Source organism: Entelurus aequoreus, linkage group LG10 (genome assembly GCF_033978785.1).
Source record: "Entelurus aequoreus isolate RoL-2023_Sb linkage group LG10, RoL_Eaeq_v1.1, whole genome shotgun sequence".
NCBI classification, from domain to species: domain Eukaryota; kingdom Metazoa; phylum Chordata; class Actinopteri; order Syngnathiformes; family Syngnathidae; genus Entelurus; species Entelurus aequoreus.
In genome coordinates this window covers 53,523,563-53,538,562 of record NC_084740.1, presented here as the reverse complement: position 1 = coordinate 53,538,562, position 15,000 = coordinate 53,523,563, and the positions used below count along the sequence as shown (strand labels likewise).

General features: G+C 42.1%; 1 protein-coding gene across 1 annotated transcript in view; it reads right to left on the bottom strand.

Annotated features, from left to right (window-relative positions):
- The window catches only part of grm3 (glutamate receptor, metabotropic 3), a 196,117-nt gene that overhangs the window by 53,719 nt on the left and 127,398 nt on the right, over positions 1–15,000 (bottom strand). The window contains exons 7-8 of the mRNA XM_062061178.1: positions 14,729–15,000; positions 6,181–6,768 (exon numbers count right to left, since the gene is read on the bottom strand). The exon at positions 14,729–15,000 is cut by the window's right edge and continues 23 nt beyond it. Coding sequence (XP_061917162.1) covers positions 6,181–6,768; positions 14,729–15,000 — 860 coding nt within the window. The remainder of the gene's footprint in view (positions 1–6,180; positions 6,769–14,728) is intronic.

Below are 15,000 nucleotides of genomic sequence, written 5' to 3'. Positions count from 1 at the left end.
ACATATAAAGCAAAATGTAAACACTTATGGCTGTCCATATGGTATTATTGTTCTGTCTTTATATATTTTTTTCAATTGGAATAAACTTTTACAGTCTTTTATGTCATTGTAAAGATAATTCCACAGTTTAACCCCCACCACTGATATACACATTTGTTTTAAACTTGTCCTTGAATACTGATGTTGGAAATGGCCTTTTCTTCTATGCTCTTCATTCTCAGAAGTGATGACAAACATTTTTTGTAAATTTGCTGGTAATGTTTTACTTTTAGCCTTAAACATGACACATCATGTCTGTAACTTTACTAGCTCCGGTAGTTTCAATAAACCCGAATTAATAAATAATATGTTAGTGTGTTCTAGATAATGTACTTTATGAATAATCCTTATAGCTCTTTTCAGACCTGGGCAAATTAATTGTATTGTAATAATTAATTGTTTTCACTACCACACCTTAAATTGGACTCCTTAATCTCATTATATGCAAATATCCATCCATCCATCCATCCATCTTCTTCCGCTTATCCGAGGTCGGGTCGCAGGGGCAGCAGCCTAAGCAGGGTAGCCCAGACTTTCCTCTCCCCAGCCACTTCGTCCAGCTCCTCCCGGGGGATCCCGAGGCGTTCCCAGGCCAGCCGGGAGACATAGTCTTCCCAACGTGTCCTGGGTCTTCCCCGTGGCCTCCTACTGGTCGGACGTGCCCTAAACACCTCCTTAGGGAGGCCTTCGGGTGGCATCCTGACCAGAGGCCCGAACCACCTCATCTGGCTCCTCTCGAGCTTCTCACCCTATCTCTAAGGGAGAGCCCCGCTACCCGGCGGAGGAAGCTCATTTGGACCGCTTGTACCCGTGATCTTGTCCTTTGGGTCAGAACCCAAAGCTCATGACCATAGGTGAGGATGGGAACGTAGTTCGACCGGTAAATTGAGAGCTTTGCCTTCCGGCTCAGCTCCTTCTTCACCACAACGGATCGATACAGGGTCCGCATTACTGAAGAGGCCGCACCGATCCGCCTGTCGATCTCACGATCCACTCTTCCCTCACTCGTGAACAAGACTCCGAGGTACTTGAACTCCTCCACTTGGGGCAATAAAGTCCATTCTATTCTATTCTATTAATACATGGACAGATGTCTTTTTCTTCTGATATTTAGTGGGTGCGGCTAAGGTACCGGTGCGCCCTATAGTCCGGAAAATATGCTAGTTAAGATTGAATCAACAGCTCTTGTGCTAGTTCCTTTTTAACTCCATTACTTCAACACGCGATTAATCAACAATTACTTATCTTAAATATTGAGTCTGGGGAGACTTCCCTCTCCCCAGCCACTTCGTCCAGCTCCTCCCGGGGGATCCCGAGGCGTTCCCAGGCCAGCCGGGAGACATAGTCTTCCCAGCGTGTCCTGGGTCTTCCCCGTGGCCTCCTACTGGTCGGACGTGCCCTAAGCACTTTCCCTAGGGAGGCCTTCGGGTGGAATCCTGACCAGATGCCCGAACCACCTCATCTGGCTCCTCTCGAGCTTCTCACCCTATCTCTAAGGGAGAGCCCCGCCACCCGGCGGAGGAAGCTCATTTGGACCGCTTGTACCCGTGATCTTGTCCTTTGGGTCAGAACCCAAAGCTCATGACCATAGGTGAGGATGGGAACGTAGTTCGACCGGTAAATTGAGAGCTTTGCCTTCCGGCTCAGCTCCTTCTTCACCACAACGGATCGATACAGGGTCCGCATTACTGAAGACGCCGCACCGATCCGCCTGTCGATCTTACGATCCACTCTTCCCTCACTCGTGAACAAGACTCCGAGGTACTTGAACTCCTCCACTTGGGGCAATAAAGTCCATTCTATTCTATTCTATTAATACATGGACAGATGTCTTTTTCTTCTGAAATTTAGTGGGTGCGGCTAAGGTACCGGTGCGCCCTATAGTCCGGAAAATATGCTAGTTAAGATTGAATCAACAGCTCTTGTGCTAGTTCCTTTTTAACTCCATTACTTCAACACGCGATTAATCAACAATTACTTATCTTAAATATTGAGTCTGGGGAGACTTCCCTCTCCCCAGCCACTTCGTCCAGCTCCTCCCGGGGGATCCCGAGGCGTTCCCAGGCCAGCCGGGAGACATAGTCTTCCCAACGTGTCCTGGGTCTTCCCCGTGGCCTCCTACTGGTCGGACGTGCCCTAAACACCTCCCTAGGGAGGCCTTCGGGTGGCATCCTGACCAGATGCCCGAACCACCTCATCTGGCTCCTCTCGAGCTTCTCACCCTATCTCTAAGGGAGAGCCCCGCTACCCGGCGGAGGAAGCTCATTTGGACCGCTTGTACCCGTGATCTTGTCCTTTGGGTCAGAACCCAAAGCTCATGACCATAGGTGAGGATGGGAACGTAGTTCGACCGGTAAATTGAGAGCTTTGCCTTCCGGCTCAGCTCCTTCTTCACCACAACGGATCGATACAGGGTCCGCATTACTGAAGACGCCACACATCTCACGATCCACTCTTCCCTCACTCGTGAACAAGACTCCGAGGTACTTGAACTCCTCCACTTGGGGCAATAAAGTCCATTCTATTCTATTCTATTAATACATGGACAGATGTCTTTTTCTTCTGAAATTTAGTGGGTGCGGCTAAGGTACCGGTGCGCCCTATAGTCCGGAAAATATGCTAGTTAAGATTGAATCAACAGCTCTTGTGCTAGTTCCTTTTTAACTCCATTACTTCAACACGCGATTAATCAACAATTACTTATCTTAAATATTGAGTCTGGGGAGACTTCCCTCACCCCAGCCACTTCGTCCAGCTCCTCCCGGGGGATCCCGAGGCGTTCCCAGGCCAGCCGGGAGACATAGTCTTCCCAACGTGTCCTGGGTCTTCCCCGTGGCCTCCTACTGGTCGGACGTGCCCTAAGCACTTCCCTAGGGAGGCCTTCGGGTGGCATCCTGACCAGATGCCCGAACCACCTCATCTGGCTCCTCTCGAGCTTCTCACCCTATCTCTAAGGGAGAGCCCCGCCACCCGGCGGAGGAAGCTCATTTGGACCGCTTGTACCCGTGATCTTGTCCTTTCGGTCAGAACCCAAAGCTCATGACCATAGGTGAGGATGGGAACGTAGATCGACCGTAAATTGAGAGCTTTGCCTTCCGGCTCAGCTCCTTTTTCACCGCAACGGATCGATACAGCGTCCGCATTACTGAAGACGCCGCACCGATCCGCCTGTCGATCTCACCATCCACTCTTCCCTCAATCGTGAACAAGACTCCGAGGTACTTGAACTCCTCCACTTGGCGCAATAACGTCCATTCTATTCTATTCTATTAATACATGGACAGATATTTTTTTCTTCTGAAATTTAGTGGGTGCGGCTAAGGTACCGGTGCGCCCTATAGTCCGGAAAATATGCTAGTTAAGATTGAATCAACAGCTCTTGAGCTAGTTCCTTTTTGACTCCATTACTTCAACACGCGATTAATCAACAATTACTTATCTTAAATATTGAATCATGGCAGATTTGGTTAATTTACACTTTCTGCATCCCGGTCACAGCTGGGCAAGACACTCCACTCACATTGCCCTCAGGGTCACCCACACTTGGATGCTTCGGTGTCCAAGATGCCGACCCACGACCATGGTCCGTTCCCCGGGCTACCCAAAGCTCCTCAACAGGATGGGTTAAAAGCAGACAACGAGGTCTTTCTTTACCCACAACCCTCATGAGAGATGCTTCTTTACGAGGGCCAGGAGACGATCAGACTTTGCGGGGACGTCCTTTGTCCTCCAGCCACCCGCCCCCCCCCCTTTGCTCGGCCTCCCCAGGGTGCCGAGGCAAAGCTGTCCTGTTAGCGCTGTTTTCATGCCGTCCCCGAGTCACGCTCGGCGGAGGAATAAGCACCTCTAAACCTGTGTCAGTCCCCGGGACACTGCAGTTTATTTATACCGCTATCTGTCAGTCAAGACAATCCCCCCCCCCCGTTTCCTCCGTGGCAACTCCACCGAGACTGACAGACAGTTGCGGAATGCTATAGAGCTATTATAACACTCACAATCTCATTAGCGCTGGAGAGAAGAATATGGCCGTGGATTAACCCTGGCTCTCATTTCTCCAAGCAACTTAGTAGTGCTGTGTCACGGATGATAATTGTCAATAGCAGGCTGGTGCTCGACAATACACGGAAATTAAGCCGATTTGTCGCCATACTTTTTATGCTCTCATCTACGCTGCCCGGGCTAATGAGGACAAGGCCCCAACAACAGTTTTTTCATGAGAAGACAAGAACAAGAAAGTTTGATCATATTACACCTGCATTGGCTTCCTGTGCACCTAAGATGCAACTTTAAGGTTTTACTACTTAGGTATAAAATACTACACGGTCTAGCTCCATCCTATCTTGCTGATTGTATTGTACCATATGTCCCGGCAAGAAATATGCGTTCGAAGATCTCCGGCTTATTAGTGATTCCCAGAGCCCAAAAAAAGTCTGCGAGCTATAGAGCGTTTTCTATTGGGGCTCCAATACTCTGGAATGTTCTACCGGTAACAGTTAGAGATGCTACCTCAGTAGAAGCATTTAAGTCCCATCTTAAAACTCATTTGTATACTCTAGCCTTTAAATAGACCCCCTTTTTAGACCAGTTGATCTGCAGTCTCTTTTCTGCTCTGCCCCCTTTCCTGCGTGGAGAGGTTCTTAGGTGACCACAGATGAAGCACTAGCTGCTCAAAGTTGGGACCCAGGGTGGACCACTCATCTGTGCATCAGTTGGGGACGTCTCTGCGCTGCTGACCTGTCTCCACTCAAGATGATCTCCTGCTGGCGCCACTATGGACTGGACTCTCACTATTATGTTAGATCCACTATGGACTGGACTCTCACACTATTATGTTAGATCCACTATGGACTGGACTCTCACACTATTATGTTAGATCCACTATGGACTGGACTCTCACACTATTATGTTGGATCCACTATGGACTGGACTCTCACTATTATTTTAGATCCACTATGGACTGGACTCTCACACTATTATGTTAGATCCACTATGGACTGGACTCTCACTATTATGTTAGATCCACTATGGACTGGACTCTCACAATATTATGCCAGATCCACGATGGACTGGGACTCTCTCACTATTATGTTAGATCCACTATTGACTGGACTCTCTCACTATTATGTTAGATCCACTATGAACTGGACTCTCTCACTATTATGTTAGATCCACTATGGACTGGACTCTCACACTATTATGTTAGATCCACTATGGACTGGACTCCCACACTATTATGTTAGATCCACTATTGACTGGACTCTCACTATTATGTTAGATCCACTATGGACTGGACTCCCACACTATTATGTTAGATCCACTATGGACTGGACTCTCACTATTATGTTAGATCCACTATGGACTGGACTCTCACAATATTATGCCAGATCCACGATGGACTGGACTCTCTCACTATTATGTTAGATCACTATTGACTGGACTCTCTCACTATTATGTTAGATCCACTATGAACTGGACTCTCTCACTATTATGTTAGATCCACTATGGACTGGACTCTCACACTATTATGTTAGATCCACTATGGACTGGACTCTCACACTATTATATTAGATCCACTATGGACTGGACTCTCACTATTACGTTAGATCCACTATGGACTGGACTCTCACTATTATGTTAGATCCACTATGGACTGGACTCTCACACTATTATGTTAGATCCACTGTGGACTGGACTCTCACTACTATGTTAGATCCACTATGGACTGGACTCTCACACTATTATGTTAGATCCACTATGGACTGGACTCTCACTACTATGTTAGATCCACTATGGACTGGACTCTCACACTATTATGTTAGATCCACTATGGACTGGACTCTCACTACTATGTTAGATCCACTATGGACTGGACTTTCACTACTATTAACTAGATCCACTCCACGTCCATTGCACCGGTCGCCCAGGGGGTACGGGGTTGAGTTTTTTCTTGCCCTGATGTGGAATCTGAACCGAGGATGTCGTTGTGCTTGTGCAGCCCTTTGAGACACTCGTGATTTAGGGCTATATAAATAAACTTTGATCGATTGATTGATTGATGAGGGCTACACACGCCCTATCTTGCCTTTCCCATCCCAACATCCCTGCCCTTCTCCGGGACCCAGTTTTGCCACGGCGTCTTACCTGGGAAGCTGACGTTGAGGATGAAGTCCCTGTAGAGTCTGCGGCCGTCCAAGGCCTTCATGCTGTCACACAGTCTGGTGGTGTTGAAGCAAAGGTTCCGTTGCATATTGTGGAGGGCGAAAGCCATGGCGTAGACTGCATTCACCACAAACATGATCTTGGACTCGGGCTCAAAGTTTCTCTTGTCGATCGATAAGTTCCTGTCACACGGGGGCAGCAGCATCTCTCCGCCGCTACCCAGGGAACACTGGAACTTTTGCTCCCAGAATTCCCTAAACCAAGGGTTTCGGAGGTTTTTATCCGGGTTCAAGCTAAGAAAGTAGCGGTTGAACTCCGGCACAGGATTGGCCGACAGTTCCAGCGTGATGGCTCCTTCGGCGGTCACCTCGTTCCCCTTGACGATGCTCTCCTGCGCCCCCCATCCGTCGCTGGCCACCCAGATGAAGGAGGCGTTCAGTCTGGCAGCGGCTGCCAGGAGTTCTCTGGCGTCGTCGCTGCGCAGGAAGAGGACTGCCACGCGGGCGTTTGGCTTTTGGAGAAGCTGGCGGATCACGGCTTCGTAGGACTTCTTGGCATTGGAACGTCCACCTGTTGAGAAAGAACATTCTTTAATACAAATGCTTATTGATTGTTAAGCCTCTGCCCTTATTCTGAAAAACACGTTCACCATTTGGAATGTGAAAAAGTTCAAAAACATGTTCAATTAGAGGTTGAACACAGAATGTTAAAGAAAAACTAGATGAGGCAATTCCTGAAGGAATTGCGTGTGAACGCTCCAATGCTGAAGTTGGAATGAAATGCTGAAAGAATGTAGTGTGAATGTTAGAATAGTTTGAATCTAAGAAGAGTTAGAATTTCTAGGAAAACCAGAATTTGGTTTGGAACTTGGAAAGTGTTCGTTTGAATGTCCAGGATGAATTGAGGGTGTTGATGTAAGAATGGTTTGAATACGTAGAAACATTTTGGAATTGTGCAACTTGGAAAAATGTCACAATGGAAACTTCCTGGAAATTTGGGAATTTGGTAAAAAGCGGGATTCTTTTGAAAATTATTAGGAGCATGAATGTCCTGAATGAGCTGAATTTGGTTGTTGTTGGAATTGTTTAATTTGGTCAAGAAATGTTAACATAGTAACAGTTTTTTAATTGAGAATTGGTATTATGGAATTTCGGAAAAACCTGGAAATGTTCAAGTTTCTAAACCAACATTTTTTTTTGTCTTGACTAAGAGGAATGTGTTGACAGTGGAATGGTTGAAATGGGTTGAAAAATGTGAAAGGAGTCATCGCATTAAAAAAGGTTGGAAATAAGGTTAGAAAAAAACAGGAATTCCTGGAAATTTGTTGATCGTGGAAAAATGAATGATTGAATTTCCAGGACAAATTGAGTGTGTTGAAGGTATAAAGGTTTGAATCGGTTGAAAAATTAGGTAATTGTGGAAGTTTGAAAAATGGATAATTCATTTTGAATGGGGAAATTGTCCCGAAAGATTGGGAATTCTAAGAAATCCGGGAATTTTTAAAAATAATTGTTGAAAGGAGAGCACACAATTCCTGAACAGGCTGAATATTTTGAAGTTGGAACGATTTGAATTGGATAACAAATTTGGGAGTTGTTGAACTTTGAAAAATGTCCCATTCACTTCAATTGGAACTTCCTGGAAATTCGGGAATATTGGGAAAAGCGGGATTCCTTTGAAAATGATTAGGAGCATGAATGTCCTGAATGAGCTGAATTTGGTTGTTGTTGGAATTGTTTAATTTGGTCAAGAAATGTTAAAGAAGTAACAGTTTTTTAATTGAGAAATGGTATTATGGAATTCCGGGAAAACCTGGAAATGTTCAAGTTCTTAAACCAACAGTTTTTTTTGTCCTGACTAAGAGGAATGTGTTGACAGTGGAACAGTTGAAATGGGTTGAAAAATGTGAAAGGAGTCATCGCATTAAAAAAGGTTGGAAATAAGGTTAGAAAAAAACAGGAATTCCTGGAAATTTGTTGATCGTGGAAAAATGAATGTTTGAATTTCCAGGACGAATTGAGTGTGTTGAAGGTATAAAGGTTTGAATCGGTTGAAAAATGTGGTAATTGTGGAAGTTTGAAAAATGGATAAATCATTTTGAATGGGGAAATTGTCCCGAAAGACTGGGAATTCTAAGAAATCCGGGAATTTAAAAAAATAATTGTTGAAAGGAGAGCACACAATTCCTGAACAGGCCGAATATTTTGAAGTTGGAACGGTTTGAATTGGATAACAAATGTAGGAGTTGTGGAACTTTGAAAAATGTCCCATTCACTTCAATTGGAACTTCCTGGAAATTTGGGAATTTTAGGAAAAGCGGGATTCCTTTGAAAATGATTAGGAGCATGAATGTCCTGAATGAGCTGAATTTGGTTGTTGTTGGAATTGTTTAGTTTGGTCAAGAAATGTTAAAGAAGTAACAGTTTTTTAATTGAGAAATGGTATTATGGATTTCCGGGAAAACCTGGAAATGTTCAAGTTCTTAAACAACATTGTTTTTTTGTCCTGACTAAGAGGAATGTGTTGACAGTGGAACGGTTAAAATGGGTTGAAAAATGTGAAAGGAGTCATCGCATTAAAAAAGGTTGGAAATAAGGTTAGAAAAAAACAGGAATTCCTGGAAATTTGTTGATCGTGGAAAAATGATTGTTTGAATTTCCAGGATGAATTGAGTGTGTTGAAGGTATACAGGTTTGAATCAGTTGAAAAATGTGGTAATTGTGGAAGTTTGAAAAATGGATAATTCATTTTGAATGGGGAAATTGTCCCGAAAGACTGGGAATTCTAAGAAATCCGGGAATTAAAAAAAAAAAAAATTGTTGAAAGGAGAGCACACAATTCCTGAACAGGCCGAATATTTTGAAGTTGGAACGTTTTGAATCAGATAAAAAATTTGAAAAATGTCCCATTCATTTCAATGGGAATTTCATGGAAATTTGAAATTTCGGGAAAAGCGGGAATTCTTCTGAAAATGCTAAAAAAAAAAAGTGACTGTTCTGAATGAGTTGGTGTTGGAATTTTTCCAAATCGGTTGAGAAATGTTGACGTAGTAACATTTTAATTGAGAAATGGTATTATAAAATTCCTGGAATTACGGGAAAACCGGGAATTTTTACAGTTAAAAAAAAACCTTAGGTTTTATACCCTAATTAAGAGGAATGATTTGACAGTGGAACGGTTGAAGCGGGTTGAAAAATGTGGAATGAGTCATCAACAGAAAAAAGGGTCAAAATAGGGTTTGAAAAAACTGGATTTTCGGGAATTCCTGGAAATTTTTTGAACTTGAAAAAAATAATAGTTTGAATGTCCAGGATGAGTGGCATATGTAAAAGGTGTTAAAATGTGGAAATGGTGGAAGTTTGAAAAATGGCCAATTCATTTTAAATGGGAAAAAATTCCTGGAAACCCTGGAATATTGGGAAATCTGGGAATTTTTCAAGGGAGAGCCTGCGATTCCCGAATAGGCTGAACAGTTTGAAGTTGGACCGGTTTGAATCGTATGAAAAATGTGGAAGATAGAGCCCGCCAAAATCTGAAGAAGAACAATAAATAGATGAATTTTGGTGTATAAAAGCACTCTGAATGTTTTGGAGCATTCACACAATAAAGTCAATCTACACACCCTAAAGACACGTAATGGGAAGGAAGGAAGGTGTTTACAAGCCATAATAATGGAGTGCTGTTTTATGTTTCAATGAATACACTGGGCCTGATTTACTAAAGGTTTGTGTGTACTAAAACGCGTGCAAAATTGATAGCGCACACAAAAGTCATTTACTACGTTTGGTGCAGAGGATGGCGTCTCTTAAATGAGCAAAATGGAGAGCATGTCTGTCTTTGTGAATATGCAGAACATGCATTTGAAACGTTCTTGGTAATTTCCTTAGATTGACGTCACTGGAGTAACACTTCTGCACTCTGACCATATTATTAGATCAGTCATACTGGAAATACGCAAAAATTAGAGATGTGCTGTCTATCATTCATAATCCCTATAGAAGTCATGAAAACATAGAACATACGTTTTTCTTTTTTTTATGCATTCTAAGTCGTAAATGAATGGGGGGCTCTCTATTTTGCCCACAAAACCCTCTAAATAACCATCCAAAACCTGCCAACAATACTTTTTATACATATCGTGACCTGAATATTAACCAAATATTAACGATGTTATCATAAGCACGAACGCAGACAAACAATTTTTTTAGCGGCGGATTGATGGCACACAGCTAAGTAGCCTTCTGCTGCTTTGCTGGACTCTCACTATTATGTTAGATCCACTATGGACTGGACTCTCACACTATTATGTTAGATCCACTATGGACTGGACTCTCACACTATTATGTTAGATCCACTATGGACTGGACTCTCACACTATTATGTTAGATCCACTATGGACTGGACTCTCACACTATTATGTTAGATCCACTATGGACTGGACTCTCACACTATTATGTTAGATCCACTATGGACTGGACTCTCACACTATTATGTTAGATCCACTATGGACTGGACTCTCATACTATTATGTTAGATCCACTATGGACTGGACTCTCTCACTATTATGTTAGATCCACTATGGACTGGACTCTCACACTATTATGTTAGATCCACTATGGACTGGACTCTCACACTATTATGTTAGATCCACTATGGACTGGACTCTCACACTATTATGTTAGATCCACTATGGACTGGACTCTCATACTATTATGTTAGATCCACTATGGACTGGACTCTCTCACTATTATGTTAGATCCACTATGGACTGGACTCTCATACTATTATGTTCATTTCATTTTTTTTCTCCCATTTATTTATTTATTTCAGGCAATGACAAAGACGTACAAGTTGACAAAACATAATAATATAAATTAATATAGTGCATTATTGTCCAGTTTTGCCTGAAAGGGAGTGGGAAGAAGATAACTTATTTAATCCCACCCCCAGTTCTCCATTCAGTGATTATTCACATGAGTTTCTCTCTCACTTTGTTCAAGGATTATAATACAGGTGTTGTATCATAGTGGCATTACCACAGGTAACAATAATTATTACACTGTAACAATCATTTGTATCAACAATGTAGGAATAATGAATATACCAACAATGGTAATAGACATCATAGCAATAATGGTAATAGACAACATAGCAATAATGGTAAGGAAACATTGAGCACATGTTAACACTTTGAGACAGAGTATAGCAGCAGATCAAATTAAAGACCCTCATCTCTATATTTGAACCAGACCCCATGTTTGTATAATAGTTTAAATCGATTAATAGTTTGGCATTGCTTGTGTTGTAAGTCCAGTTAGTTCCATAGTTTTACTCCGCATACAGACACACAAAAACGTTTACGAGTGGTTTGAGCTCTCGGCAATAAGAAATATCCAAAGCCTCTCAAGTTATGAGCTTGCACTCGTCTTATAAAAAAACGTTGTAGATTAGGTGGCAATAATTTGTTAAAAGCTTTATATAAGATTATTAATGTATTATATTTAACAAGGTCATCAAATTTGAGCAACTTTGATTGCATAAACAGATTATGAGTATGTTCTAAATAACCAACGTTGTGAATGATCCGCACTGCTCTTTTCTGTAATATGATCAGAGGATGAATTGTGTTGTGGTAAGTATTCCCCCATACTTCAACACAGTATGTAACGTATGGCAGTACCAAGGTGCAGTATAGAGTACGGAGTGCATTTTCATTGAGGTACAGTTTTGCTTTGTTTATAATTGAGAGGCTTTTGGAGATTTTTGTTTTAATGTGTCTGACATGAGGTTTCCATGATAGTTTACTATCAATTATTACTCCCAAAAATGTATTCTCATTTACGATTTCAATTTGGGTACCATCAATACTTATTTTCTGTTCAGACGTTATGTTGCGATTTCCAAACATTACTATCTTAGTTTTATTTATATTCAAAGATAATTTATTTGTGTCCATCCATTTTTTTTACTATGTTTAGTTCTGTGTTTACTGTATTTATGAGCTCGTTATAGTCATCACTACTGTAGAATAAATTTGTGTCGTCTGCAAATAGTATACATTTCAGTATATTGGATGTATTAAACATATCATTAATGTATACATTAAACAGTTTTGGCCCCAACACGGACCCTTGGGGGACACCACAAGCAATGCCAAGAGTATCAGATAAAAATTGACCCATTTTAACAAACTGTACCCTCCCTGTTAAATAACTTTTTAACCAGCCAGCCCCCTAATTCCATATCTTCCCATTTTATCTAGTAGAATTGAATGATTAATGGTATCAAAGTCTTTCTTTAGGTCAATAAAAATACCAACTGCATATCTTTTATGCTCCAGTGCATTAGTAATTTCCTCAATAGCTTCAGTTATTGCCATTGAAGTTGTTCTTTTGGACCTAAAGCCATACTGACCGTCATTGATTATATGATGCTTCTCAAGAAATGATTCAAGTCGAGAGTTAAATAGTTTCTCTAAGATTTTTGAGAACTGAGGCAAAAGAGAGGTTGGTCTGTAATTGGTGAAAGCGTGTTTGCTGTCACTTTTGAAGAGCGGAGTTACTTTAGCCATTTTCATTTGACTTGGAAAGCAGCCAGTCTGGAATGATAAATTACATATATAAGTTAATGGTTTTACAATATTCAGGATAACCTTTTGAACCATGTTAGATCCACTATGGACTGGACTCTCATACTATTATGTTAGATCCACTATGGACTGGACTCTCATACTATTATGTTAGATCCACTATGGACTGGACTCTCATACTATTATGTTAGATCCACTATGGACTGGACTCTCACACTATTATGTTTGATCCACTATGGACTGGATTCTCACTATTATGTTGGATCCATTATGGACTGGACTCTCACTATTATGTTAGATTCACTATTGACTGGACTCTCACTATTATGTTAGATCCACTATGGACTGGACTCTCACTATTATGTTAGATCCACTATGGACTGGACTCTCACACTATTATGTTAGATCCACTATGGACTGGACTCTCACTATTATGTTAGATCCACTATGGACTGGACTCTCACTATTATGTTAGATCCACTATGGACTGGACTCTCATTGTTATGTTAGATCTACTATGGACTGGACTCTCACTATTATGTTAGATCCACTATGGACGGGACTCTCTCACTATTATGTTAGATCCACTATGGACTGGACTCTCACTATTATGTTAGATCCACTACGGACTGGACTCTCTCACTATTATGTTAGATCCACTATGGACTGGACTCTCACTATTATGTTAGATCCACTATTGACTGGACTCTCACACTATTATGTTAGATCCACTATGGACTGGACTCTCACACTATTATGTTAGATCCACTATGGACTGGACTCTCATACTATTATGTTTGATCCACTATGGACTGGACTCTCACACTATTATGTTTGATCCACTATGGACTGGACTCTCATTATTATGTTAGATCCACTATGGACTGGACTCTCACTATTATGTTAGATCCACTATTGACTGGACTCTCACACTATTATGTTAGATCCACTATGGACTGGATTCTCACACTATTATGTTAGATCCACTATGGACTGGACTCTCACTATTATGTTAGATCCACTATGGACTGGACTCTCACACTATTTTGTTAGATCCACTATGGTTTGGACTCTCACTATTATGTTAGATACACTATGGACTGGACTCTCACACTATTATGTTAGATCCACTATGGACTGGACTCTCTCACTATTATGTTAGATCCACTATGGACTGGACTCTCACTATTATGTTAGATCCACTATGGACTGGACTCTCACTATTATGTTAGATCCACTATGGACTGGACTCTCACACTATTATGTTAGATCCACTATGGACTGGACTCTCTCACTATTATGTTAGATCCACTATGGACTGGACTCTCTCACTATTATGTTAGATCCACTATGGACTGGACTCTCACTATTATGTTAGATCCACTATGGACTGGACTCTCACTATTATGTTAGATCCACTATGGACTGGACTCTCACACTATTATGTTAGATCCACTGTGGACTGGACTCTCACACTATTATGTTAGATCCACTATGGACTGGACTCTCACAATATTATGTTAGATCCACTCGGCGTCCATTGCACCGGTCACAGTTCCATTTCTGATTCTACGGTTATCAGTACATTTAGCCTCTTAGCCATCAGACGTCATAAAATGAACAAGGATAAGTAACCCTAAACATGTTAATGGTTTAATCTCCCAGGTTTGTCGGCATATTTTTCCATAAAATCAAACTCCAAATTGGGGCAGTGTGGAGTGTTCGACTTCGGAGGTTCCATTGTGTTTGAGATCAGCCTTGATTCACTGTAATATGAACCTTATTTGTGTAAAACCGGATTAGGTTACCAACATAAAGGCCCATTTATGGTCAGTGTTGCAGCTCCAGGCTATACATCAGTCGGAAAATGTCAAAAGAAAGACATTTTAGCGTTGATCAACGTTCACTGATGGTCACGCACTTTGGAATTGAACTCTCGACTTGCTGTGATATTTTGAAGCCTTACTTTCTCCGAAGTGGCGATGCAGATGTTCCTCATGCGGGCTTCCTGCTCGAAGGCTTCTATGCCTGTTTCACCATAGTCGCCCTCCGACGCCACCGTGGACACGTAGGTCCAGTTGAAAAAGCGCAGGATCTCGGCCATGGCCTTGGCCTGGTAGAAGTCCGGGGGCACGGTGCGGGCGAAGTAGTCGTAGCGGGTCTTGTCGCTGAGTTTGGCGCTGGTTGAGGCGTAACTTATCTGAGGGATCTGG